General features: G+C 38.1%; 1 protein-coding gene across 2 annotated transcripts in view; it reads right to left on the bottom strand.

Moving 5' to 3' along the window:
• The window catches only part of LNPK (lunapark, ER junction formation factor), a 96,471-nt gene that overhangs the window by 51,078 nt on the left and 17,525 nt on the right, over positions 1-27,868 (bottom strand). For both annotated transcript variants that reach the window (XM_020991020.2, XM_020991019.2), the window contains exons 5-6: positions 8,575-8,633; positions 1,859-1,899 (exon numbers count right to left, since the gene is read on the bottom strand). In XM_020991020.2, coding sequence (XP_020846679.1) covers positions 1,859-1,899; positions 8,575-8,633 — 100 coding nt within the window. The remainder of the gene's footprint in view (positions 1-1,858; positions 1,900-8,574; positions 8,634-27,868) is intronic.

The following is a 27,868-nucleotide window of genomic DNA, read 5'->3' as shown; positions in this document are numbered from 1 at the left end:
CAAAGTGCAGTGAGACGAGCTGGGAGATCATTGTGCACAAAAACAGCAATGTTGTAATGATGATCAACTGTGAAAGACCTGGCTATCTGAACAATACAATGATCAAGGATGAAAAACTGCTATATACCTCCAGAGCAAGAACTGATGAACCTTAAGTGCAAAATGAAATATAATTTTTATCTCTTTGTTTTTCTTGGGGTTTTTTTTAAATATAGCTAATATGGAAATGTGCATAGTTTCATATGTATAACTGATAGGCTGCTTGCCTTCTCAGTGGGTGGGTAAGAAGGTGGGAGGAAAGGAAGAATTTGAAACTAAAAAATTAAAAATAAAAAGATATTTAACATATTTATTTTTTTAAAAGAGGCAGTTGATAGCACAGTGAATAGAGTGCTGGGTTCTGCAGTCAGGAAGATCTGAGTTCAAAATTCAGCCTCAGATACTCACTAGCTCTGTAACCAAATGGAAGTCACTTAACCTCTCTTTGCCACTGTTTCCTCAACTATAAAGATGGAAATAATAATAGCACCTACTTTGCAAAAGAAGGGAAAAAAAACCTTTGCTACGATGCTTCGATGGCTATTAGGTGTCTTAAAACTGTTTCATCCTAATCTGAATGCCTCCAAAACTATTCTATCATTCTGTTTCTTCTCAATCTTAGTTTATGGACATCTTTATTCTTCACTTTTGCTTCTTACCCCTATCACTGGGCTTGTTTCTCATCACTGTCACTACTTCTAACTCTTGGCTATTACTTCTCATTTCCACCACAGGCTTCCTTCTTATCTAAATTTCTTTCTTCTTCCTAATCTTATATCTCACTTTTTCCTGAAGTATCTCTGACTTGATACCAGCAGAGTATGGCTTTGACACGCACCACTGGACAATGAGAGTACTCCTTTCTTCTGGTCCAACAGACCAACATATTATAGCTTCTGAATCTGAATTTTATCACTCACAGATCTGAGTACGGATCAGACCATACTCAGTTAATTAATTACAGTAAGTTGTTGACTATAAAGAAATTGCCATTGTCGGCACTACAAAAATGATTTATTAATTAAAAGAAAAGAGAGGGGCAGCTACGTGGCACAGTAGATAGAACACTAGCCCTGGAGTCAGGAGGACCCGAGTTCAAATGTGGCCTCAGACACTTGATACTTACTAGCTGTGTGACCCTGAGCAAGTCACTTAACCCCACTGCCTAGCAAAAAAAAAAAGAGACTAATTAAACTTTACTAATTAAGAACTATGAGAGGCACTGTGGTATAATAAAGAGCTCGCCTCAGCATCAGGAAAACCTGGGTTCAAGCTATCTCTCTGACACATAGTGGCTCTATGACCATGGGCAAGTCAATTAACTTGGAAATGAGCCCAGGAAATTCTCTAAGTTTCAGGGTAGGTGCCAATGAGACTGGTAGGGGAAGTCCAAAGAATATGAGAGTTGAAAGGGACCCTCATGAGCCATCTTGACCAACCCAATGCATGAGTTCCTATACTGATTAAATTACAGGCTGGACTTTTTTTTTAAAAACTACATAATGATTACCTCTAAAACTTTTTCCTATTAGAGCCCTCATGTTTAAACCTTAACTCCTGACCATATGCCAATAGTACAGTCTGTTAGTATATCAAAAGTCCACCTTAACCATTCTTTTCCCCATTCACTTATCATTACTCAGTAGCAAACCTCTTCACTTACTGTTATCATTCAACTACCTGTTTAAAAGAATACTCTTTCTTATGAAGACCATTAATCTCCAACCTCCGTAAGTCACTCATTCAATTCTGACCTTTTCATGTGAAAGCAGTCTTATTGAAGTTAATCTGTCTAAAATGCTGATAAAGGCTTACTTACTATTTTTTTCTTCTGTGATTTTAAATCATCCAATGCTTCATCTAAAAAAACAAGATTTTAATTAACATTAGTGATTTTCAAAAGCTTAGATATATTAAATATAAGGGAAAAGAACCTAAATGCTATATATTGACCAGTTATTAAAAATTTTTCATATTTAAATATAACATGAAAAATCTGTCAAGACTATAAATCACCCACATTCCACTAGTTTAATTCTTTTGTGAGAGCTTTTAACTTTTTCACATTCTTTAAAACAAAATAAACTTCACTTAACAAAAAAAAATTCTTTCCTAATTTGCCTCTCCCAAATTTCATGGGTAAAGCAAAAAACACAAAAGCATATCACTTACTCATGCTTTTAAAAATACATATACTTTTATTATTTCTTTCCCTATCCTTTAAAGGAAAAATTTTAAACATTTCATATCTCCCTCTATTAAAAAAAAAAAAACAAAATGTCTTTTTGCTTGTTTTACAACTAGAGATCTGTACACCAGTAGTGAAAACTTTTTAAAGGATAGTGATATAAATATTATGGAGGTAACTGACAGAGGATATTTAAAACTAGTCATAAGTTCCCAGAGTTTATTTGCTCATGTTGTACTTAAATTTATATACTTTCTCATAATGAATATTTTAAATGGTAATTCCAAATGCAGATGGAACTCTTCAAATATATATGAATTCTCCAATTTCCCATAACAAAAATGACTGGAGTCATAACTACCAAAGATACTTGTATTATTGTTGGAAATTACCTGTTGGAAAATAGGTAGGGCATAAGTAGAAAATGTTGCCTTGTAACAAACATCATTAAATAAATGTTTTTGCATTTAACTAAAGCTGTACGTATATAAATATAGAATCAGGACTAGCTAAAATAGCAAAATGCCTAAAACAACAATAGTAATTTTTAATATGCTTTTTGATAAATGTGCATTTTTAACACCAATTCAACAAACATTTATCAAATGTCTACAATGTAGAAGCTGTGCTAATGCCACAAAATTCCAGTTTCCATGACCCTATTTATTTTAAAGCAGTATCATACAGTATAAAGAATACTGGACTTGGCGTCAGGAGACCTGGGTTTATACTATAGCTCAGATACACACTAGCTGTGCATCACAACCTTGCTAAGCCTCAAGTTTCCCTGTGAGCAAAGTACAGACAATAATACTTCTGCTACATATCTCAAACAGTTGCTGTGAGAAGAAGCACTTTGTAAAATTAAGCTTAAAGTGTTGCATAAATGTGACTTACTATCAATAATGTAATAAAGCTGCATGTGAATGTTTACTATGTCCAACGGACAAGAACATAATTTTCAAACCTTGCTTTGTTCACATAAATGCCTCATCTCACCTCTGAGTATATGACTTTCTCATTGAACACATAAAACAACAAAATACAGTTTATCCTATTTAAAGAAAAAAGTAAATTCATCAAAAATACAAAATTATTGAAATGTGGGTTGTTGTTTTTTTTGTAAACTAGAAAAAGCAATGCACAAAGGATAAGTACCCAAAAGGCCAAATACTCATTAGAGTACTAACAGACCAAAAGGGTAGAAGTCCTCAAGAAATAAGAGACTGAAAAGGCAAGCAGGATTACAAGTATATAGCACTTTGCTTCATGAAATAGATATTAACTTGAAAAGTTAAAATTATATTTTAATCCTATTTTAAAATTACTAAGTGAATTAACAGAAGTCCTTTTAGAAACAAAGAAATCATTATTAGCATGAATCACCCTGATTTATCTAATTTTTAAAGTTCAATTGTTCATGTATTGGATTTTCCTAAAAAGGATATATCTGTACTTACCAAATTATATACTTAATTGAAAATATTTGTATTTTTATTAATTTATTTAATTTTAGTTTTCAATATTCACTTCCACAAGACTGAGTTCCAAATTTTCTCCCCATCCTGCCCCTCCCCCCACCCCAAGAGAGCATGTATTCTGAATAACTTTTCCCCTAATCTGCCCTTCCTTCTATCTCCCCCTGCCCCTTATCCCCTTCCTCTTCTATTTTCCTGTAGGGCAAGATAGATTTCTATACCCCATTGCCTGTATATCTTAGTTCCCAGTTGCATGTGAAAACAATTTTTTAACATTTGTTTTTAAAACTTTGGGTTCCAAATTTTCTCCCTTCCTCCCTCCCCACCCACCCTCATTGAGAAGGCAAGCAACTCAATACAGGTTATATTTGTGTAGTCATGCAAAAACACTTCCACAGTAGTCATGCTCTGGAAAACTAACTATATTTCCCTTCATCCTATCCTACCCCCTGTTTATTCATTCTCTCTTTTGACCCCGTCCCTCCTCAGAAGTGTTTGCTTCTGATTACCCCCTTCCCCAATCTACCCTCTTCCTCTCATTTCCTCTGCTCTTTTATCTGCTTCCCCCCCATTTTCCTGTAGGGTAAGAAAACTTTCCATACCCAATTGAGTGTGTATGTTATTTCCTCCTTAAGCCAAATCCGATGAAAATAAGATTCACTCATTCCCTCTCACCTTCCCCCACTTTCCCTCCACTGTAAAACCCTTTTCTTATCTGTTTTATGTGATAATTTACCCCATTCTACTTCTCCCTTTCTCCTTCTCCTAGTATAAACCTCTCACCCCTTAATTTTATTCTCCAGATATCACCCATTCGTCTTCAACTCACCCTGTGCCCTCTATCTATCTATCTATCTATCTATCTATCTATCTCTATCTATCAATTTATCTATATATATAATTTTTTTCCCCTCCAACTACCCTAATACCAACAAAGGTCTCATGAGCTACAAATATCAACTTTCCATGCAGGAATGTAAACAGTTCAGACTTAATAAGTCCCTTATGGTTTCTCTTTCCTGTTTACCTCTTCATGTTTCTCTTGAGTCTTGTATTTGAAAGTCAAATTTTCTATTCAGCTCTGGTGTTTTCATCAACAATGCTTGAAAGTCCTCTATTTCACTGAATAACCATTTTCTCCCCTGAAGGATTATACTCAGTTTTGCTGGGTAGGTGATTCTTGGCTTTTGCCCTTCAGAATGTCATATTCCAAGCCCTGCAGTCCCTTAATGTAGAAGCTGCTAAATCCTGTGTTATCCTGATTGTGTTTCCACAATACTTGAATTGTTTCTTTCTGGCTGCTTGCAATATTTTCTCCTTGACCTGGGAACTCTGGAATTTGGCTACAATATTCCTAGGAGTTTTCCTTTGGGGATCTCTTTCAGGAGGTGATTGGTGGATTCTTTCAATTTCTATTTTGCCCTCTGGTTCTATGAATATCAGGGCAGTTTTCCTTGATAATTTCTTGAAAGATGATGTCTAGGCTCTTTTTTTGATCATGGCTTTCAGATGGTCCAATAATTTTTAAATTCTCTCTCCTGAATCTATTTTCCAGGTCAGTTGTTTTTCCAATGAGATATGTCATATTGTCTTCTATTCTTTCATTCTTTTGGTTTTGTTTTACAATGTCTTGATTTCTCATAAAGTCACTAGCTTCCAATTGCTCATTCTAATTTTTAAGGAAGTATTTTCTTCAGTAGCTTTTGGACTTCCTTTTCCATTTGGCCAATTTTGCTTTTTAGGCATTCTTCTCCTCATTGGCTTTTTGAACCTCTTTTGCCATTTGGGTTAGGCTATTTTTTAAGGTGTTATTTTCTTCAGTATTTTTTTGGGTCTCCTTTAGCAAGCTGTTGACTTGTTTTTCATGATTTTCTTGCATCACTCTCATTTCTCTTCCCAGTTTTTCCTCTACTTCTCTTACTTGCTTCGCAAAATCCCTTTTGAGCTCTTCCAAGGCCCAGGACTGATTCATATTTTTCTTGGAGGCTTTGGATGTAGGAGCTTTGACTTTGTTGTCCTCCGGTTGTATGTTTTGATCTTCTTTGTCACCAAAGAAAGATTCTATGGTCTGACTTTTTTTGTGCAGTTTGCTCATGATCCTAGCCAATTACTTGAATTTTAAACTCTTTTTTAAGGCAGGAGTCTGCTTCCAGTATGGAGAATGTACTGTCCCAAGCTTCAAGGTTTTATGCAGCTATTTGCAGAGATACTTCTAGGGACCTGTAAGTTTGCAGTTCTTCCAAGGTGGTATGATCAACGGCAAGGTGTTTACTGCTTTCCTAGACTGTACTCTAGTCAATGACTGACCACAAGCATTGTTTTCTGCCTTGGAACTGTGAAGAGGATTCCCTCTTCACCACCACCACTACAAGCTCCACCAGGCCAGCACTCCTCCTTGCCCCAGGACTGCCACCCAGAACTGTGACCCAGATCCAAGTACGGGCAAAGCAAGAGATTCTTGCCTTAGCACCAACAAAGAGATCCCTACAATTCCCCTCTGATCAGCCACTCAATGCCCCCTCAGTCTGTGGGCCAAGAGCTCAGGAAGCAGCCACCGCCCTAGGGCTGCAACTGAGACTGGGGCTGGAACCAAGCTTCTCTCTCATCACAGTCACAGACTTTTCCTACTGACCTTCTAAGTTGTCTTTGGCGTTTGTGGGTTGAAAAGTCTGGAAACTACCACAGCTGTCCATGATCCAGTCCTCTGAGGCCTGCTGCAGGTTCACTGAGGCCTCATCTTTGCCTGCGTGCCCATGCTGAACTGTGTTACGCTCTCAGCCAGGCACAATACACCTTTCCAATCAACCATCCTGGCTGTCTTGCGCTGGAAATTTGTTTCACTCTGTCTTTTTGTGGGTTCTGCTGCTCTAGAATTTGTTTAGAGACATTTTTAATAGGTATCTGGAGGGTTTTGGGGGAGGGCTCAAGCAAATCACTGCTTTTACTCCACCATCTTGACTCTGCCTCCAGGGGAACATTTTTTCAAAATATTCATATTTAAATGGTAATGAAATGAAAGGAACATGTTGTATGTCTCTTATTACAACAGAAGCTCCTCAAAGGCAAGAAGCATGTCATTGTACCTTCACAGCATGTAGCAGAAAGTTGTGAAATACACAAAACTTCCAGTTAATAAAACATTTTCACATACATTATGAATGTATTTGATCCTTACAACAGCCCTGTGAAGTAGTTAATAAAAGCATGGTTATCTCTATCAATCAAATGAAGAAAGTAAAATTTAGTTAGAAGGGCTTGCCCAAAGTCATAGTGCCTCTATCAATTTGATTTAAAAAAAAACTACATAAAACACATATCTATTTGCACTAAAATTATTGTTTTTTGGTTAAATAATAATATGCTCAAAGGTTACTTTGTATGGTAACGAAGGTATCCTTTGCTTCACATGATAGATGTGCTCAGAGTTAATCGTATAATGAAATCTGACTTTTTACAAAATTAGGCATGTGCCATCACATACTTTAATATATGAAATCCGTGATCCACACAGATATATAGGGGAAAAAAGTCTCCCAAATCCTGGCAAGGAAGTTATGATTACAATAGTGACCTACCCAGGTCTATGCCATCCATGTTGTGCTAATATTATTCCTACTGGTATCCTTTTGGGTCTTTCAGAACTTTACAACATTTTCCTATACTTGCAATATGGCCTCTTCACCGAAAGAAACTTCTCCCATTCCTGGAATCCCATGAAAAAATAGGTACAGATGCCAAAGTTTTGTTTTCCTACTTACTTTATATTAGCTAATACTGTTTTAGTAAATTGTTTTAGTGAATATTTGTTTCAGCTTAAGCATTCCTTAAATCTCACTTAAATTTTAGCAATTCCTCAAGTTTGAAATTTTTATAACAAAGGCAAAATGAAGTGCTCTGTGTAGTAAACCTTTATTAGTAATTTATGGTTTTTAAGATCTGCAAAGATGCAGAGATGGAATAAATATTAAAAATATATTTTGCAATGGGTTAGTGGAGTTCAATATTAACTAGAGGTCTGTGATTGTAAGGTTAGATCTAGTTGTGTTATTAATGCGACCAGAGATAATGATGTCAATAAATAAAAAGTCTTTAGAGTAACAACATTCCAGACTTTTTATTCTTAAATATATCAGAATTAGCTTACTAAAGAGAGTCAAGTCTATTGATCTAAACCAAGTTCTTTTTATCTGTCTCTCCTAATTTAGAGGAAAGGGATTTTTTGTTGTTTTTTATTAAAGAAAGTCCTACACATTAGGCAACACAGAAATACAGCAAATGAAAATTCTTATCCAAAGATGTCATCATATACACAGTCATTTAAACATGTTTTTCTAGATTTGGAATCAGGAGAGACTTGGGTTCAAATACTATCTCTGGACCTTGTACCAATGACCATGAAAAAATGCCCTGGACTAACTGGCATGCATTTCAGTTTGTTCATCAGTAAAATGGCCACAATTATACCCAGAATATCTAATCTCAAAGAGTTGTAAAGATCAAATATGATTATATATTAAAGAGTTTTACAAATATTAACACATTAGAAAACCAATTAAATATTCAACACTCACATGTAAACTCAAGTTCTCATGCAATATACCACCATAGGGCACTTCAGTTATAAATTAAAACATCTATAAAAAAAGAATTTACTTCTTTATAATATGACTAATGTGAACATATGATTAATAAGAATGTATATATAGTGCCTATATCAGATTGCCTGCCATCTTGGGGAAGGGGTAGGAGAGGGAGGCAGAGAAAATTTAAAACTCAAAAGCTTATGGAAGTGAATGTTCAAAACTAAAAATAGACAAATTAATTTTAAAAAAAATAATTTATTTGTAAAAGTTAGAGAAACAGACTTACTATTTCTTTCTGTTCTCTTGGAAAAGAAGAAAATAAGTGCTGTTCTTATGGTCCATATGCTGTGAGAGAAAAATAATTTAGAAATCAAATTATCTTTGGGATAGATGAACAACATAAATATTAACACAATTAGAGAGTTGGGAAAAGAACATAAGCACATATTTTATATTTAGAGATAACCAAGTTCAAAAAGACAACATTTGTTTCCCCTATTTTATAATAATCAAAAGGGACACCATGTCAAAAAACCACCTAAGATCAAACCAGAAGTCTACAACAGGGGCAGCTAGGTGGTTCAGTGGATAGAGCACCGGTCCTAGAGTCAGGATGACCTGAGTTCAAATCTGGCATCAGACACGTAACACTTACTAGCTGTGTGACTCTGGGCAAGTCACTTAACCCCAATTGCCTTGCCAAAAAAAAAAAAGTCTACTACTGCTAAAGAATCCCTCTTAGTATACATTCCCTTCAGAAAAACACACCTAAGGTGAAACTGGGACAACGCAGTATAAAACAAAATCATACTCCAAGTCCTTACTTAGCTTTCTTCTAATAGATCTTCTTCCATTTAATATAGGTTAAGTACCTGTAATTCCATTACTGAAATCTATATACCATGAAAATATTAATCCAAAAAAAAGAGCTTTCTGTATAAAGATTTTCCCAGAAGTATTATACATAATTGTAAAACACTACAAACAACCTAAATGTGCAACAGTATAAGAACTGCAAAATAAAGCATAGTATATTAATGGAATGAATACCATAAAGACAAGTATGAGGACTACAAAGAAATATGGATAGAATTTAAGGAAATAATGCAAAGTGAAAAAGACAGAACCAGAAGAATGGAATATACACTATGACCACATAAGTAGAAAAGTGAAAACAAAGGGACAAAAAGAGACTTTCGGGTCACATGAGCAACAAGATGGCAAACTAAATATTTCCTCCAATCCCCACAACTCTCAAAGCTCTTCAAAACAGAAATTATGCACCAAAAATGAAGCAACCTCATGTGTCTCCATGGTCTAGGACACTGAGAATCCAAAAGATGGTTTAAAAAAACAAACAAACAAACATGAAATGATACTTACTGACTCAGCTCACTCAATATCCCCACCACGACCACCTTCCACAGCCAGCCAGGCTGTACTAGCAGACCAAAGGACCCCTGCTGAGACTTGCAACAAAATCCAAATCGACCTCATGCCGGGGCCCCTCCTCCCTCTTTCCAGTGCCATGGAGACTCTAGCTCCAGACTGAGGAAGTATGCTTAGCCAGTGATGGATAGCTAGTAAACCTTTAGGGGCAAAAGCCTACTGGGGGCCACAACCCCATAGCACCAACTCAGCAAGGCTGTGAGCTCCCCAAACAGAGTGGCAGAGTGGGACAGGGGGGAGAGAGAGAGAAAGAGAGAGAGAGAGAGAGAGAGAGAGAGAGAGAGAGAGAGAGAGAGAGAGGAGAAGAGAGAGAGGAGAGAGAGAGAGAGAGAGAGAGAGAGAGAGAGAGAGAGAGAGAGAGAGAGAGAGAGAGAGAGAGAGACAAAGTGTGTGTGTTGGGGTCAGGGGAGGAGTGGGAACTATACAGTACTCCCCTAAGGCTGAGGCAAAGAGCACAATATCCAGCTGGGGCCAATTCTGACAACCCAAAAATTACCTGGAGGTCACTGAACTGTGTGGGAGGAGGCTGAGACTCACGCTTGAGATCCAGTCTCCAAAGAAAATCACCATCAGACAGAACAGAATCAGAGAGTGAATACAGAAAAGTAGGGGGGGAAGGGTATTAAATTACCAAAAATCTCAGGAAAAAGAAAACTTGAAGACTTTGAACATAAGCAAGTAAATCAACAGGTAAAAACAGTAACAACAGAAGGAAATATGGCCTCTAGACCTGTTCTGAGTGATTCAAAAGAGAAATGAGAATTATGAAAGCAGAATTTATGGCCTGAACAAAAATTATGGGCAGAATTGAAAAACTAAAACATAACACACACACACACACAAAAAGAGAGAAAACAATATATTGGAAATGCAAATATACAGGAGAGGGAGAAATCTAGAAGAGAAGCAAAAACCAATTAACATTAAAAAGAAATATGCTGTTTATGCAAGCAAAAAAAAAAAGGATAGAGACAACCAAGGGATCATAGGATCACAGGTCTCCCAGAAGAATACAACAGGACAAAAATCCTTAACACTACAACGCTGGAATCATAAAAGAGAACCGCCCAGAACTTCTGAACATAGAAAATAAGTACCAATTGAAAGAATCCACAAATGGTCTGTGAAGGAAGATGGGGACCTTGTGTGCTGGGTGTGCCCTGGGGGATTTGTTGCTTGAAAAGTCTAGTTAACCTACCTCAGGAAGGCAGGGAGTTGGAACTCTTAGGGGCAACTGACATCTGAGGGAATGGGAGAGAATGGACCTAGGGAGGAGGTTCTGATGCAAACTGGGCGGGGAGGGGGGACCAGAGAGAGACAGACAGAGACAGAGAAAGAGACAGAGAGAGACAGGAATTAACTAAGGGAGAGTATAGTTCAAAGATGGGCTGCATAATTAGGATTGTGGTGGGGGAAAGGCCCTACCACCCAAAAGTATCCTCTCTGACACCTAGAAAAAGCCTAGAATAGATATCTTGGAGTGTTTTTTTAAATAGTATTTTATTTTTATTTTATAGTTTTATTATTTTATTATAGTTTTTTTAAATAGTATTTTATTTTTTCCCAATTACATGTAAAGAAAGTTTTCAATACTCACTTTTGTAAGATTTTGAGTTCCAAACTTTTTTTCTCCCTCCCTCCTCTTCCCCTATCCTCCCCTTCCCCCTCTCCAAGACAGCAAGCAATCTGATACAGGTTATACATGTACAATCATATTAAACATATTTCCACATTAGTCATGTTGTGAAAGAAGAATCAGAACAAAAGGGAAAAACCAAGAGAAAGAGAAAAAAAAAACAAAAAAAAGGTGAACATAGTATGCTTTGATCTGCATTCTAACTCCATACTTCTTTCTCTGGAAGTGGATACTCTATCTTCAGTCTTTTGGAATTGTCTTAGATCACTGCATTTCTGAGAAATTCATCATTGCACAATGTTGCTGTTACTCTGTACAATGTTCTCCTAGTTCTGCTCACTTCACTTAGCATCATGTCATGTAAGTCTTTCCAGATTTTTCTGAAATCTGCCTGCTGATCATTTCTTATTGCACAATGGTATTCCCATTACATTCATATACCACAACTTGCTCAGCCATTCCCCAATAGATGGGCATCCCCTCAATTTCCAACTCTTTGCCACTGCAAAAAAAGCTGCCATAAATATTTTTGTACATGTGGGTCCCTTTCCCTTTGGAGGTTTCGATTGCATAAGGAATACAGGGGAAAGAGAGGGACCAGATAATTATGGAGGTCATTAGTAAGAGAATGAGGGTCTAGAGTAGACAGAGAGGACAGATAATGAAATGAATGAGAAAATATGGATGAAGAATTTTTATCAGAACTAAAGAGTATAAGATTGAAAATTTTTTCAGATGTTTATTGTATACTGAAATTAATTTAAGTAGTTACTATGCAAGTTAAATTGGCTATACTACTATTCAACCTCCAATTTTTAATAAAACACTTCATTTAAAATATAGAAAAGCAGTAGTAAAAATTCCTATCATTAAAAATATTAAGCTATCTGAAAAATAAAATTCCACATAAGATAAAAATGAGCACTTGATAGGTAAATTTTACCAAATATCTCTTTACAAAAACCCCATGAGCACAACTCCTACTTTTGGAGCCAACTCTGAGACTAATAAGAATTTAATTTTACCACAATCAGGCTGCAGTCTTAAATTTCTAAAAAATGTAACAAAACTGTTCCTTTTGCGAACATTTTAGAATTTATTTCGTAAATAAATTTCCCATGTAAGGTCTCGTCACTCTGGAACATCCTGGTGTGCCAGCATCATTCTCCCATTGTTAAGTTCCTCCTGGGACTCCATTTTGGGAAGGGGCCCAGTCCAGTCAAATGTCATTATCCTGGCTCTGCTTCCAATTTTCTGGACTTGAACATTATGCCACTATGTGGGTACCTTCTTCCTCTGCCCCACCCCACTTGAGGGCAGGGGCTATCTTTCTTTTTGCTTTGTGCCTGGTGTGCACAGTCTCTAGCACATAGGAGACCCTAGTACGTACTTAGTAAATGTTTGTTGCCTTGTTAACTACGCCTGGAGTCAAGCAGACTTGGGTTAAAACTTTGACACTTACTAGCTCAGTAACCATCTTTGAGCCTCAATTTTCTAATCTGTAGAAAACAGGGATAATACCTGAAATATTCACCTTGGGGTTATTGTGAGATTACAATTTTTAAAAAAGCATGCAAAGCAGTTTACAAATGTGTATCATAAAAATGTTAATATCATTATTCCTAACATAAAAAGTTTTTCTCCAAAGCACAGAAGAACAAACATTACAATATCCACATTCAACAATGAGATGATTAAACTTAAAACACTAAAACATGGGAAAATTAGCAACAGGGACTAATAGAATACTCGATGGCTAGACAAGTTGTCACAAGTCCAAGCACTGCACATCTATATTAACCCTAACCCTAAACCTAATTGCGCTCTTTGGAGAGGAGGAAGACCACTAAATTAGAATGCTGCATATAGTCACTGTGTTGCGTTTTCCCTTAACTATTTGGGGTGTTTTTGTTGTTGTTGTTATTAGAAAGAACTTGATGGAGGTAGAGGGAAATCCAGAAATTACTAATATAAAAACAAAAGGCATAAAGCTTAATTTATATGTATATATTTATCTTTATGTAATGTGTTAGGATAAAGAAGGGATTTGATGACTATTCTGTCCACAATTCTCAAATTTTTTACAATAACAGAGAACCTCAGCCTGCCCCAAATCTCCTGAAGCACAAGAGTAGGAGATATGACTGGAGGAAGAGGAGAAGGGAAATGACAAGAAGAAAAAGCCCCCAAAATGTCACTGCTCTCTAATCCCTACAGATGACAATATGCCTCTTTCCATAACTCCCAATACGGTCAAATTGATCAGTGTGTCTCATAAGGTTATATGGTGAGCTGTCAATAGTATTTTTTAGCTGCAAAACTAAAGCTTCCCCAATGTTTTTTCAGATATGTTGTTTTATTTATAGACCTGAGATAGTCATAATTTTTTTTGACTAAAGGCCAATTTTTATTTAAAGATTAAGATCATTTTGTTCTCATACACCAAAACTTTAAATGCATGTATATACAAACAAAGGTCTGTAGGAAATTGTAATTCAATGTAATGGAAAAATTACTGGAATTATTTGTAATCAAAAGACCTTTATCAGAGTCCCAACTCTGCCACTAACTAGTACTGCAAACATCAGCTACTTAATCTGTCCTCTGCTATCCTACTCTGTAAAACAAGGATAATGATACTTAAAATACCACCTCACAGCTGGGAGAAAAAGCAATGTAAAATGAAAACATTTCATAAATTATTATTGTATAATAAACCATAAGAGTGCCAAAAGTTTATACACCTGAAATTCAGAAACACTATCCTTTTGGTATGTGATTTTTAAATTTACAAGTCAAAATGAATTCTGATTAAGTATTTCAAAGAAGGGTGATATGTAGGGTAATCAAAAATGTACAAAGTTTCCACACACCAACAAAAGGATGTTTTCAATGTCTCTGAAAGACTTGAAAATAATTAATACAAATTTAAGGTTAAATTAATGTCTTCAATGTTATTAAATGGAATCCTTTCAGATAAAAATTTTAGAAGAGCAAACAAGGCATTTCTGAAAGCTGAATTGCCATCTATAGGACAGACTGACATATTTCAGTCTTCCTATGGCACTAAAGTCTCCAAAGTCAATAAAAGGTATAGAACTTAAAAAAATATAACCAACAAAAAAAAAGGAGAGTGCTAAAGAAAATATTTAAATATACAAGTTACAAGTAACTGAGGCTTATCAAATAAATCTAAACTATAAGAGAGAGCTGGTTTTTTTGTTTTTCTTACAGACCTAATCCCTAAACCCTGAAGATTCCAAAATCTCTTTATTAACTCCTTTCAGTGTTTAACACTATTCATCATGAATTTAAAACAATGGATGCTTGATCCAAAATCCTGATATAACAATCATTCAAAAGCAAAGAATCTGCTAAATTGAAAACAGAAAAAAGAAAAGTTCAGTAATATAATGAGCAAAGTGCTCCAAACAAACTCCCTTAAACTCTAAAATGAATATAAGTATTCTTCAATAAATGAAATAAATTATTTTTTTAAATATTGCTACAAGAGGATTTCAGGTAAATAAGTCTTATTTTCTAGTGACTAGCATTAAAAACATGCCTGTTACAAAAACATTTCTACAAGAAGTACTTCTCATGATATATTAAAATCATAGAAGAATGCAATCAACTTTTTTCCAATCAGATTTTGAAAGGAAAAATGATTATTTTTAAAAGCTTAACAATATGTAATACTATACATGCTCAAAGTAAGTTAAAATACAGCATAGTATTTTAAAAGAGGAATTTGCTTGCCTTATTGTAGAGGTAGCAATAAATAAACCTTTAGCAGTTTGTTTTTCACCAGCTGCAAGCTGCTAATATCTCTTACTCTTTTGGCATTTATCATATCACCCAACACTGAGCAGCCTCCTTCTAGTTATCTTTACCTAATAAAACCCATCCGAGTTTGTTACAGTACTTCAGCAGTAGATGGCTGAGCAGAAAGCTCAAGAATAAAAAGTCCAGCTTAGATTCTTATAATCTAGCCACTGCTCTTCTTATAATCTAGCCACTGCTTACCCATGTTCAGACTCCTTAAGAGTCTGCCCAATATGACAATTGTCCTAAACCTTGTCTCTGGCTGAAAGGCGGCTTGGGTTGAATTCTTTTGGGTAGGATCCATGTGTTGTGATTTTGGGGTCCCAGCACCCCTGAACCCCTAAGCCACATCAGTACTGTAATGAGGACAAGTTGGAGGAAACCCAGGACCCCAAGTTCCAAAGGGAGGACTGAGTTGCTGAAACATGACATGGCTGAGGGGAAGGTGATCTTGAGAATCCATCAGGTCCAGGTCTCTGACACTGGTCTTTACTCTTGCCATTTCCTGTCACCTGACTACTACAATGATGCCTACTTTGAACTGCAGATAGCAGGCCTCATCTGGAACCGCAAACTAACCAGGATACTGCATGTCTGAGGCTTCTTCACTGTCACCTACTTATCTTCCACCCACTTAAGCCAACTTCGTGGAACTTTTGTTGCTTATAGATGTCTTGTGCCAGGGTAGTCCCAGGGAAAATGGACAGGAAGGGAAGGCTGGGAAAACTGTTCTGGAGGAGCATATAAGGAATTAACTGGGTCTTTGATCTTTGAGACTCCATTGGTTCTCTCTCTGGAGGTGCACAGCATTTATCATGAGTCCTTTGGAATTGTCTGGGATCATTGTATTGCTGAGAAGAGAGATTATTTGATGGTGTCCAGATCAGGGAGGAAAACAAAAGAAGCAGCAGGGACCCACCTGCCTCTCCTAGGGAGCTCCAGCTTCTCTGCAAGCTACCAGCTAGAGTCTTCTATTCTTTATTGATAAATGAAGGAGAAGGTGGGGCAGCATGAGTAGAGAGCAGTGTCTACAATGTCTTTTCTTTTGTGCCCCTTTCCCTTCCTGGAACTTTTAGCAAAGTGGGCAAGGGGAGGTTTTCTCTCCACTCACCACCATCAACATCAAAGACCAAAATGCATTGCAGCTTGTGAATGCCCAGGCCAGCCAGAGAGAGCATGGAATCTCTGGCCACTTCTGCCTTTCCACTTCTTCCTTGAGCATGTCATTGACTAACTGTCTGAAGAGGTGAGCCGTTTCCTCCTCAGGTAGCACCTGGAAGGTAGAGACTTCCTGAATTCTAGGAAACTCTTCCCAGATGGAGATTTCTTCAGGAGAACCCCTGCCCATAAGAGGAGATGGTTACCTCTGAGCTGGGGGACTGAAGAGGACCATGCCAAGCTGGCAGGAGATCTGGTCCCATCTCAAAGCCATGAAGTACAGATTCAAGGTTCCTTTGAAATTCCAGTTCAGAGGTCCCACTCCAGGTCTTTGCCTTTGAAGTCGGTCAATTAGCATTTATATTAAATGCCTCTTATGTACCAGGTCTTTAGGAATGCATGACCCTTGCCCTTTTTCCCCAGATGAATTATGGGGGATGGGAGAGTGGCAAGACATTGAGATTCAAACGGACTGGTCTATGAAAAGCCCATTATCTCACGTACCACTTAAAGCCACTCTTGGAGACAATCAGATTTAATTAGACTGGTCCAAGAAATATGGAAACTAATGGGCTCCTCTACCCTGGGCTGAACTATGGCCTAGATCAACGGTGTGGTACTTTCTGCCTCAAGGCTACAGGTTCCCCAACCTCCCTAATTACTTCATCTCCCTGCTCAGCCTTTCCTGGCTATGGGCTATCTTCCTCAATAAGAGGGTGTTCCCCTTCTTCCTTAAACAGGCATCTCCCTTAAGGACCCTTCTCCTTGAAGAGTCCTTCTCCCTTGGGGGATCTGCCTCCCCCTCTTGGGGGGGGCCCTGTCCCCCCTCCTTAAGCTGGGGTCTTCTTTAGGGGTGGAAGAATCTGTTTGACGTGTTGTTATTTCCAATAAATGCCTTCACTTAATTTGGGGAAAAAAAGGAATAAGATGTCCAATCTTTACTTACCAATAGAAGACTTGACATTTGCTGGGATACATATCTAATAAAAATTTAATCTAAAGCTCATGCTTATATTCATATCTCATCTCTGAGATCCCTTCCAGGTCCAGATCTATATAATCCTATGATTCTCTGATTTAACTAATGGTTGATCAACTATACATCAAAATACATTTTAAAAAATTAAAAACTACCTGACAAAATACTAATGAAGAGGTATTATGATATAGTGGAAAGAGTATTAGGACTGGGATCAGGAGAGACACAGGAATAATTTCCGAATTCCAACACTTATTAGCTGGGTACCCATAGCCAAGTCACAACTTCTCAAAGCCTCAGTTTCTTTATCATTGTTGTTAAATAGATAGCATTTATATACATATATGTGTATGTGTGTGTGTGTGTGTGTGTGTGTGTGTGCAAAAGCTTGACAAAGCACTTTACAAACATTATCTCATTTTATCCTCAACAGCCTGGGAAGGTAGAAGCTGTCATTATCAAGAAGTTAAATGACTAGCAACCCTCCCTGAAAAAGGGGGGGAAGCTAGGTGGTGGAGTGGATAGACCACCTGCCCTGGAGTCAGGAGGACCTAAGTTCAAATCTAGCCTCAGACCAGACACTTAACACTTACTAGCTGTGTGACCCTGGGCAAGTTACTTAACTCTAATTGCCTTGCCAAAAATAAAAAATAAAATGACTAGCCCAAGATCACACAATTAGTAAGCAACCAAGAAGGGCCTTGAATTCGGGTCTTCATGAACCCAGGTCTAGTGCTCTTTCTATTGTCCCACCTTCATGCCTTCAAGGAGGAACTTCTACTGAAGTATTTTCTCAGTAATCGTCACCTTAGAAAGCTGTCTAAAACACATTTCTTTCTAAAAAATGGAAACAATAAAAGCTACAGTACTTACCTCATACAGTTGTGAGAGTAAAATGAAATCAATAAGCACTGAATAAATGCCTACTACTATATGCCAGGCACTATGCTAAGCAGTGGAACCACAAAGGCAAAAGCAAGGTGTCTTTGTTCTCAAGGAGCTTATGTTCTCACCAGGGAAACAACATGTACTTACATAGCCATATATAATACATATTTATGTATCTATATCTATATGTAGATACACATACAGAGTAATAAATATAAGGCAGCCTTAAGGATGAAGGCACTAAAAGGTGAAAGAACCAGAAACAGCCTCTTGTAGAAGGTGATACATGAGCTGAGTCTTGAAACTCAGGAATTCTAAAAGGTGGAGATGAATAGAGAGAATATTTCAGGTGGGAGGGACAGCCTGCACAAAGATCCTGAAATGGGAAATGAGTTACTGTGCAAGCAACAAGTAAGGCCAATATGGCTGAACCACAGAGTGGGTGCAAGGAGTAGCATATAAGAAAACTGTAGAGGTTTAAAGCCAGAAGAACTTTAAATGCCAAGCTGAAGAGTTTGAATTTAATTCTAGAGGAAATAAGGAATTACTAGAATTTATTAAATAGCATGTTAACATGGTCTGATCAATGCTTCAGGAAAATCACTTTAATGGATGTGTGAATGAAAGACTGGAGTGGGGAGCTGCAACAATCTACAAGAGGCCATGACAGCCTGAACAAAGAGAGTAGCTAGTTAAGTGACAGAAAGGCACTTAAACAAAAACGCCGTGGAAGTAGAAATAAGATTTAGCAATGGAGTTGGATGTGGGAAATAAGAAAAAGCAAGAAAGACACCAAGGTTACAAACCTGGAATACGGGAAGAATAGCTGTGATCTCAGCAGTAATAGGGACATTAGGAAGAAAGGTGCTGGGGATAAAGACAAAGGAATTCTGTTTCAGATGTTTCAATTCTGAGATGCTTAAAGGATATCCACTTTAAAATGTCTCAATCAGCAGTTCAAAAGCAAAGAGTTTATTAGATTGACAAAAAAAAAGAAGAAAAATATTACTATATAATGAACAAAGTGCTCCAAAAAAGACAGTGTCTTAAAGTACATTCACAGTTAACGGATATGACATGAAAGAAGAACCATCAAAGGAGACCAAGAACTAAGCTAACAGTTGGTAGGAAAAGAACCAAGAAAGAACAGTCACGAAAACCCAGGAAGGAAAGAGTAAGTATCCAGGAGGAAAGATGGTCAGTAGTGTCAAATGCTGCAGAAAGGTCAAGAAGGATAAGGAGCATTAGATTTGGCAATTAGGAGATCATTGAAAACTCTGGAGTAAAAGTTTCAGTTGTGTGATAAGGCCAACAGACTACATAAGGTTTAGAAAAGAATGAAATTAGAGGGAGTAGTGATAAAGTATAAAACATTTTTTCAAAGAGTAGCTGAGAGGAAAGAAATGACAATAATAGTATGTAGGGAAAGTAGGATCTAATAGAAATTTGTAAGGAGGTACATATTAAAATAATACGTATCAAGTACTCACGTAAATGCTTAAGTGATAGATACATATGACATATATTAGTATTAACATTTATTAAGAGTGCTGGCTTGGTGTCAGTTAGACCTAAGTTTGAATCCTACCTCAGATGCCCACTAGCTATGTAACCCTGGGGCAAAGCAACTCAACATCTTCAGCCTCCCATTTTTTCATTTGTAAAATAGTTAAAATAATAGGACATATACTTTGCAGGGTTGCTGTGCAGATCAGAAAACATGTAAAGGCTTTGTAAATCTTAAAGTGCTATAGAAATGTTAAATAATTTTTATATTTATTCATTATTTTAAAATACACATAAGTAAGGTATTCCAACCTGAAACACCAGCAAGGACAATGTCATAATTCTGAAATGGTAGGGCAGGATTCCCCAATATCTGCAGGCTGACTAGGGTTCTGTTTGTAGTTATGTAAAATCAATAGGATAAAGTAGAAAGAACATTAGATTTGGAATCAGAAAACCTTGGTTGGAATTCCACCTCTGCCACAGGCTGTGTTACCACAGGCAAATCACTAAAAAGCAGACGAAAAGGAAGGGAATATGCATTTATATAGCACTACAATGTGCCAGGCACTATGCTAAGTGCTTTGCAAATATTATCTCATTTCATAATTAACCTCTTTGGGCCTCAGATTCCTCATCTATAAAATAAAGGGGTTGGATTTCATCCTTCAATTTCCTTGGTTATTTCTTAAAATTTCTATTGTTCTTAGTCATTACTATAAGGCTAATCAACAAACATTAACTGTCTTTTGTTCAGTCCTTCGGCCAAGATCCAACTCTTCCTCCGTATGGGGTTTTCTTGGCAAAGATACTGGAGTGGTTTGTCATTTCTTTTCCAGTGGATTAAAGCAAACAGATTAAATAAATTGCCCAGGGGCACACAGCTAGTTACTGTCTGACGCTGGATTTGAACTTAGGTTTTCCTGACTCCAGGCCCAGTGCTCTATCCACTGAGTCACTCAGTTTGTCTCTATTGTTATTGTTCAGTTGTGATTCTTCACGACCCCATTTGGGATTTTCTTGGCAAAGATACTGGAGTGGTTTTTACCATTTCCTTCTCCAGCTCATTTTACAGATGAGGTAACTGAGGAAAACAGAGGCTAAGGGATTTGCCTAGGGTGACATGGCTAATTAAGTGTCTGAGACAGGATTTGAATTTAGGTCTTCCAGATTCCAAGTGCTTAGCTCTGTTTACTTTACTGCCTCTGGCATAGTGTTAAACATTGAGAATGCAAGATGATAAAGGAAGATAATCCCAGATCACAGACTGGGAAATTGATAGAGATAGAGGAATGGTGGCCAGCAAGGGCTGCCAAGTAGTCACAGAGAACTGATTGAGACCCCGTCTGCTGTCATCCCTCCTCCCCATGAATGATTGTTCACAGAAACTGATCATTGTTAACAGAGCTAACAGTGTCAGGAGATGGGAAGGGTGGGGGAGGAGGGAGAACAGAGAATACACTCATGCTTGTTGACTATTGGCTGCTATTGGCATGAAGAATATAAGAGAACAGCAGAGTGAAGGTCTGGTTCAGGTCAGAGATGAAGCAAAGACATGGCTCCAAACATGCCATGGATTCATGTTCTCCACGAAATCTTTCACAAGACAGCCAGCTGACATGACCTGTTCCCTTTCCACCTCACACAGATTTCTGACACCATCTAACACATTTATGTAACATATTATATTTAATTACATACATGCCATATCTCCCTAATAAACAACAGAAATCTACAAGGCTAAGGTTCTCTTCTAACTTGATTTTATTCCTCCAAATCCTTGTGTTCTGCACACAAGAGATACTTAATATGTGCTTAAAGAATTAAATTTGTTGTTGAACATAGTTTTGGTTGGTTAAGTCTGACATTTTGTTAAATTAATTTAAGCAAAGGATACATCAATTGACTTCAATATAGAGAATTTTCACATTTTTATAAACTAAGGGAAAACTTCTATTTGAATAGTTACTTCCTACATGTTATTTAAACACTACTTTTTGGCTTTTAAAGCCCTTCATAACCTGCCCTTTCCTTATCTTTCCAGTCTTCTTACACCTTATCACCTACCTACAACTCTAGCACAAAATATTCCATCTCCCAATGGAGAAATCTGACTACCTGGCTGTCCCCCATACTTGGAATTCTCTTCCTCCTTATTTCCAACTCTTGTCTACCCTGGCTTCCATCAAGTCTGCTAAATCCTACCTTCAACAAGCCTTTCCTTATCCTATTCATTATCTTGTTTGTACAAAGTTGTTGTCTACCCTACTAGACTGTGAGCTCCTTAAGGTTAGGAGCTGTTTTTACCTTTATTTGTATCCCCAGCACTTTGCTTAATACATGGCACATAACAGGCCCTTAATAAATGCTTGTTGACTTCATATACTCAGCATCAAAGCAGTGGGATGAAAAGTATTAGTCAGGGGTGGGAACCTGCAGCCTCAAGGCCACATGTGGCCCTCTAGGTCCTCAAACACAGCCCTCTGACTGAATCCAAATTTCACAGAATAAATCCCCTTAACCAAACAATTGGTTCTGTAAAACTTTAATTCAGTCAAAAAGGCGGCACCCAGGGACCTAGAAGGCCATTTGTGGCCTTGAAGCCACAGGTTCCCCACCCCTGGTATTGGTCAATCTACATTCTGGTACTCTATTAGTGAATTCCCATGACCTACTCCTCTACTTCCCCTCAGCTATATAAAGAGATGATCATATCTTTGACCTTGCTATCACCCACAAGCAATTCGTGCTCACAAACTCCTAAATTCTTTCATCTTATCAGTATTATCATTCTATCTTTCCCTGTCTTACCACTCTTAACCCAGTTCTTCTTCCCCATTGTGAACATCATTCCCTTCATCCTTCAATTCCTTCCCAAGCCATCATCTCTGCACTAACTTCTTCTCTCTTCTCTCTTCCCTAAGTACTTCTCTTTTACCTGCTGGTGAACTAATTCTACACTACACTAACCAGCTAACTCTACATGCTCAATTTCCTTGCCCTATCTCCAGATCATGCTTTGCCAAAGCTCAACCCTGGATTACTCTATTTACTTCCTTAGCTTGTATTCACATACTGCTGAACAGAGCTTAAGAAAAATCACAAAACAATTTATATTTATTTTAGCTGATCTTAATAGGCCCTTATGCAGTGAACAGCAGGGCAAACATTGCTTCACTCTGAGTAGCTGCCCAAACTCTGTCTTTTCGAAAGACTCCCACAGCACTTCCCACCCTCACCCTCTTAGCTAAGGACACTAACATTTGCATTAAAAAAAAATCTGAGACCTTTTCCCAAGAGCTTTCCCTTCCTTATCTCATATCACTCACACCATCTTCTTCCACTACCTCCTCCATCACTCTAGTCTTAGGTAAAGATGTGGACCTCCTTGAAAAGGCAAATCCCTCCATATGTGCCCTTGATCTTATCCCTGCCAACTTTTCCAATAAACTGATCTCACATCTTCCCACTGTCTCTTTTATCTTTAATTTCTATCTACCAGCATCTTATTTGATGCCTATAAATATACTCATTTTCCTCATCCTTTAAAAAAAACAAAAAACAAAACCTGACTTGCTATAATCATCCCAGATCTCTCCTCCCCTTCCTCTTTTTATTTTTTTAATTTTTTTTTACATTTACTTCCACAAGATTTTGAGTTCCAAATTTTCACCCCATCTTGCCCCTCCCTCCACCCCAAGATGGCATGCATTCTGAATACCCCTTCCCCTGGTCTGCCTTCTGTTCTATCTCTCCCCCCTCCCTTCTCTTATCCCCTTCCCCTTCTATTTTCCTGTAGGGCAGGATAGACTTCTGTACCCCATTTCCTGTGTTTCTTATTTCCCAGTTACATGTGAAAACTTTTTTTTAAACGTGTTTTTAAAACTTTGGGTTCCAAATTTTCTTCCTTCCTCTCTCCCCACCCACCCTCATTGAAAAGGCAAGCAACTCAATATAGGTTATACATGTGCAGTTATGCAAAACACTTCCATAGTAGACACATTGTGAAAAATTAACTCTATTTCCCTTAATCCTATCCTGCCCCCCCCTTTATTCTATTCTTTCTTTTGACCCTGTCCCTCCTCTGATTACCCCCTTTCCCAATCTTCCCTCCTCTCTATCATCCCCCTGCTCTCTTGTCCCCTTTCCCCCATTTTCCTGTAGGGTAAGACAGATTTCCATACCCAATTGAATGTGTATGTTATTCCCTCCTTAAGCCAAATCCTATGAGAATAAGATTCATCATTCCCTCTCACCTTCCCCATTTCCCCTCCACTGTAAGAGCTTTTCTTTTGTTTTTTTGTGAGATAATTTACCCTTTCTACCTCTCCCTTTCTTCTTCTCCTAGTATAATCTCTCTCATCCCTTAATTTTATTCTCCAGATATGACCCCTTAATCTTCAACTCACCCTGTGCCCTCTATCTATCTATCTATCTACATACATATAATTTTTCCCCTCCAACTACCCTAATACTGACAAAGGTCTCATGAGTTATAAATATCATCTTTCCATGCAGGAATGTAAACAGTTCAACCTTAATAAGTCTCTTATGATTTCTCTTTCCTGTTTACCTCTTCATGTTCCACTTGAGTCTTGTATTTGAAAGTCAAATTTTCTATTCAGCTCTGGTCTTTTCATCAAGAATGCTTGAAAGTCCTCTATTTCACTGAATGACCATTTTTTCCCCTGAAGGATTATACTCAGTTTTGCTGGGTAGGTGATTCTTGGTTGTAATCCTATCTCCTTTGCCCTCTGGAATATTATATTCCATGCCCTGTGGTCCTTTAATGTAGAAGCTGCTAAATCTTGTGTTATCCTGATTGTGTTTCCACAATACTTGAATTGTTTCTTTCTGGCAGCTTGTAATATTTTCTCCTTGACCTGGGAACTCTGGAATTTGGCTACAATATTCCTAGGAGTTTTCCTTTGGGGATCTCTTTCAGGAGGAGATCTGTGGATTCTTTCAATTTCTATTTTGCCCTCTGGTTCTAAATATCAGGGCAGTTTTCCTTGATAATTTCTTGAAAGATGATGTCTAGGCTCTTTTTTTGATCATGGCTTTCAGATAGTCCAATAATTTTTAAATTCTCTCTCCTGGATCTATTTTCCAGGTCAGTTGTTTTTCCAATGAGATATTTCACATTGTTTTCTAATTTTTCATTCTTTTGGATTTGTTTTACAGTGTCTTGATTTCTCATAAAGTCACTAGCTTCCAATTGCTCTATTCTAATTTTTAAGGAAGTATTTTCTTCAGTAATCTTTTGGACTTCCTTTTCCATTTGGCCAATTTTTCTTTTTAGGGCATTCTTCTCCTCATTGGCTTTTTGGACCTCTTTTGCCATTTGGGTTAGGCTATTTTTTAAGGTGTTATTTTCTTCAGTATTTTTTTGGGTCTCCTTTAGCAAGCTGTTGACTTGTTTTTCATGATTTTCTTGCATCACTCTCATTTCTCTTCCCAGTTTTTCCTCTACTTCTCTTACTTGCTTCTCAAAATCCCTTTTGAGCTCTTCCAAGGCCTGGGACTGATTCATATTTTTCTTGGAGGCTTTGGATGTAGGAGCTTTGACTTTGTTGTCTTCTTCTGGTTGTATGTTTTGATCTTCTTTGTCACCAAAGTAAGATAATATAGTCTGACTCTTTTTGTGCTGCTTGCTCATGATCCCAGCCAATTACTTGAGTTTTAAACTCTTTGTTAAGGTAAGAGTCTGCTTCCAATGTGGAGAACATACTGTCCGAAGCTTCAGGGGTTTATACAGCTGTTTTCAGAGATACTTGTAGGGACCTGTAAATTTTCAGTTCTTGCAAGGTGTTTACTCCTTTCCTGGCCTGTGCTCTGGTCTATTAGTGACCACAAGCACTCCTTTCTGTCCTGGAACTGTGAAGAAGGTTTCCTTTCCACTGTCACTACAAGCTCCACCATGCCAGCACTCCTTCTTGCCCCAGGACCGCTGCCCAGAACTATGACCCAGATCCAAGCATGGGCAAAGCAAGAGATTCCTGCCTCAGCACTGGCAAATAGATCCCTGAAATCCCTCTCTGATCAGCCACTCAATTCCCCCTCAGTCTGTGGGCCTGAAGTTAGGACGCAGCCACCACCCCGGCCCTCTGCGCTCTGTGCTCTGGAGCTGGCTCTGACCTAGCTCCTCCACCGCAGAAACAGACTTTTTCCACTGACCTTATAAGTTGTCTTTGGTGTTTGTGGGTTGAGAAGTCTGGAAGCCACCACAGCTGCCCGAGATTCAGTCCTCTGAGGCCTGCTCCAAGTTCACTGCGGCCTACATGCCCATGCCACACCAGGATCTTCTCCCCGCCCAGAGCAATATGCCAAAACTCCTGAACTCAATCAATCAGCTTTAGCCTCTCCCAGTAACAGAGAATAAAGGGGACACCAGCAAACCTAATCCCAAGGATCTCTTAATTACCAAATCTAATGGTCTTTTCTCAGTCTTAATCCTCCTTGATCTCTCTACACCTTTCACATTGTTTATCACCTTCTCCTCTTGGATACCCCATAAACCCCCCATCTACCATGGGTCAAAAACCCCATTATCTACCACTCCACTCCCGACTGCTCCCTTATTTACAACCCTCTCAACCCAACTTCCCACTTTAAAACTGCTCCAGAGGTAACAAACTAGATTTCATCTTAAACCTTTTCCTTTCTTGCTCCCTCCATCTTCTTGCACTCAATGAGACCTGACTCCATTTGATGACACGGCTTTCCTGGCTCCCATTTCTGGCACTAGTTGCACTTTTACTCACACCTACCTCCCCCCCAATCCAATTCACTGAGCCTTGTGGGGGAATTAGATTACTCCTTGATCTTCACTGACACTTCCAGGCTCTCCTCTACCACTATCATTCAGTAACCTCTTTTTTGTGGTTCCTTTGATCCACATTTATGACACAATCCAGATTATGACAGTTGTCTATGAATCTTCAAGACAGTCTCCTTCTTTCTTCAAAGAGTTTAGTGCCTGGCTCAGTCCTCTCTTCCTTAACCCCTGACCTTATACTAAGGAACTTCAACATATAAAGTAACATTCTCTCAAACACTCTACCAGGGGTGGGGAACCTGTGGCCTCAAGGCCCCATGTAGCCTTCTAGGTACTTGGGTGCGGCCTTTTGACTGAGTCCAAGTTTTATGCAACAAATCCTTCCATTTGTTCTGTGCTGTTCAGATTCAGTCAAAGGGCCACACTTGAAGATCTAGAAGGCCACACGTTCCCCACCCCGGCTCTAACCTCTCAATTCCTCAACTTATTCATTTCACATAACTAGTGTTCCCCCACCAACCTCAACTATACCACAATGGTCATACTCTTTATCTTGCCACCACTGACAAGTATTCTTCATCCATGCTCATGACTGTAATTCCTTTATCTCTTCAATTCCTCATTTCATGATCACTCAGATGCTTTCTGTCACCATCTCTTCCTTCCCATTTTAGGTGAAGAGGTGGTCTTCCTTGCCAAGGCAAATCCCTCTACATGCACAAGTAATCCCATTCCATCTCATCTGCTCCAACAGACTGTCCCCTCTATCATCCTCGCTCTCTTATTTATTTTCAGTCTCCCTATCTGCTAGCTACCTCCCTACTACCTACAAAAATCATGTCTCTTCCATCCTCAAAAAACCCCTCACTTTATCCATCCATCTCTGCTATCATCCTATGTCTCTCTTCCTTTTTGTGTCTAAACTCCTTGAGAAGGATGCCTCCATTTCACTGAACTGAAACTACTCTCTGCAAAGCTATCTCTTAATTGCTAAATATACTGGCCTTTTCTCAATCCTCATCCTTCTCTTTGACACTGTAAATCATCCTCCTTCTCCTTGATACTTTCTCATCTCATGGTTTTCATGATACTGCTCTCTTTCCTGATTTTTCCTCCTACCTCTCTGACTCCTCCTTCTCTGTCTCCTTTGCTGGATCTTCATCCATATCACCATCCTCTAACAGTAAGGGTTGCCCACAACTCTGTCTCAAGCCCTTTTTCCTTCTCCTTCTACACTATATCTCTTGTTGATCTCAATGGCTCCCATGGATTCAACTGTCATTTCTATGCAGACCATTCTTAGATCAATTTATCTAAGCCCCTAACTTCTCTTCTAACCTCCAGTCTCACATCTCCAAATG

The sequence above is a fragment of the Phascolarctos cinereus genome, unplaced genomic scaffold (genome assembly GCF_003287225.1).
Source record: "Phascolarctos cinereus isolate Bilbo 61053 unplaced genomic scaffold, phaCin_HiC Scaffold_726;HRSCAF=1367, whole genome shotgun sequence".
Lineage (NCBI taxonomy): Eukaryota > Metazoa > Chordata > Mammalia > Diprotodontia > Phascolarctidae > Phascolarctos > Phascolarctos cinereus.
Note: the sequence above shows the minus strand (reverse complement) of the source record. Positions and strands in the feature narration are given on the sequence as shown.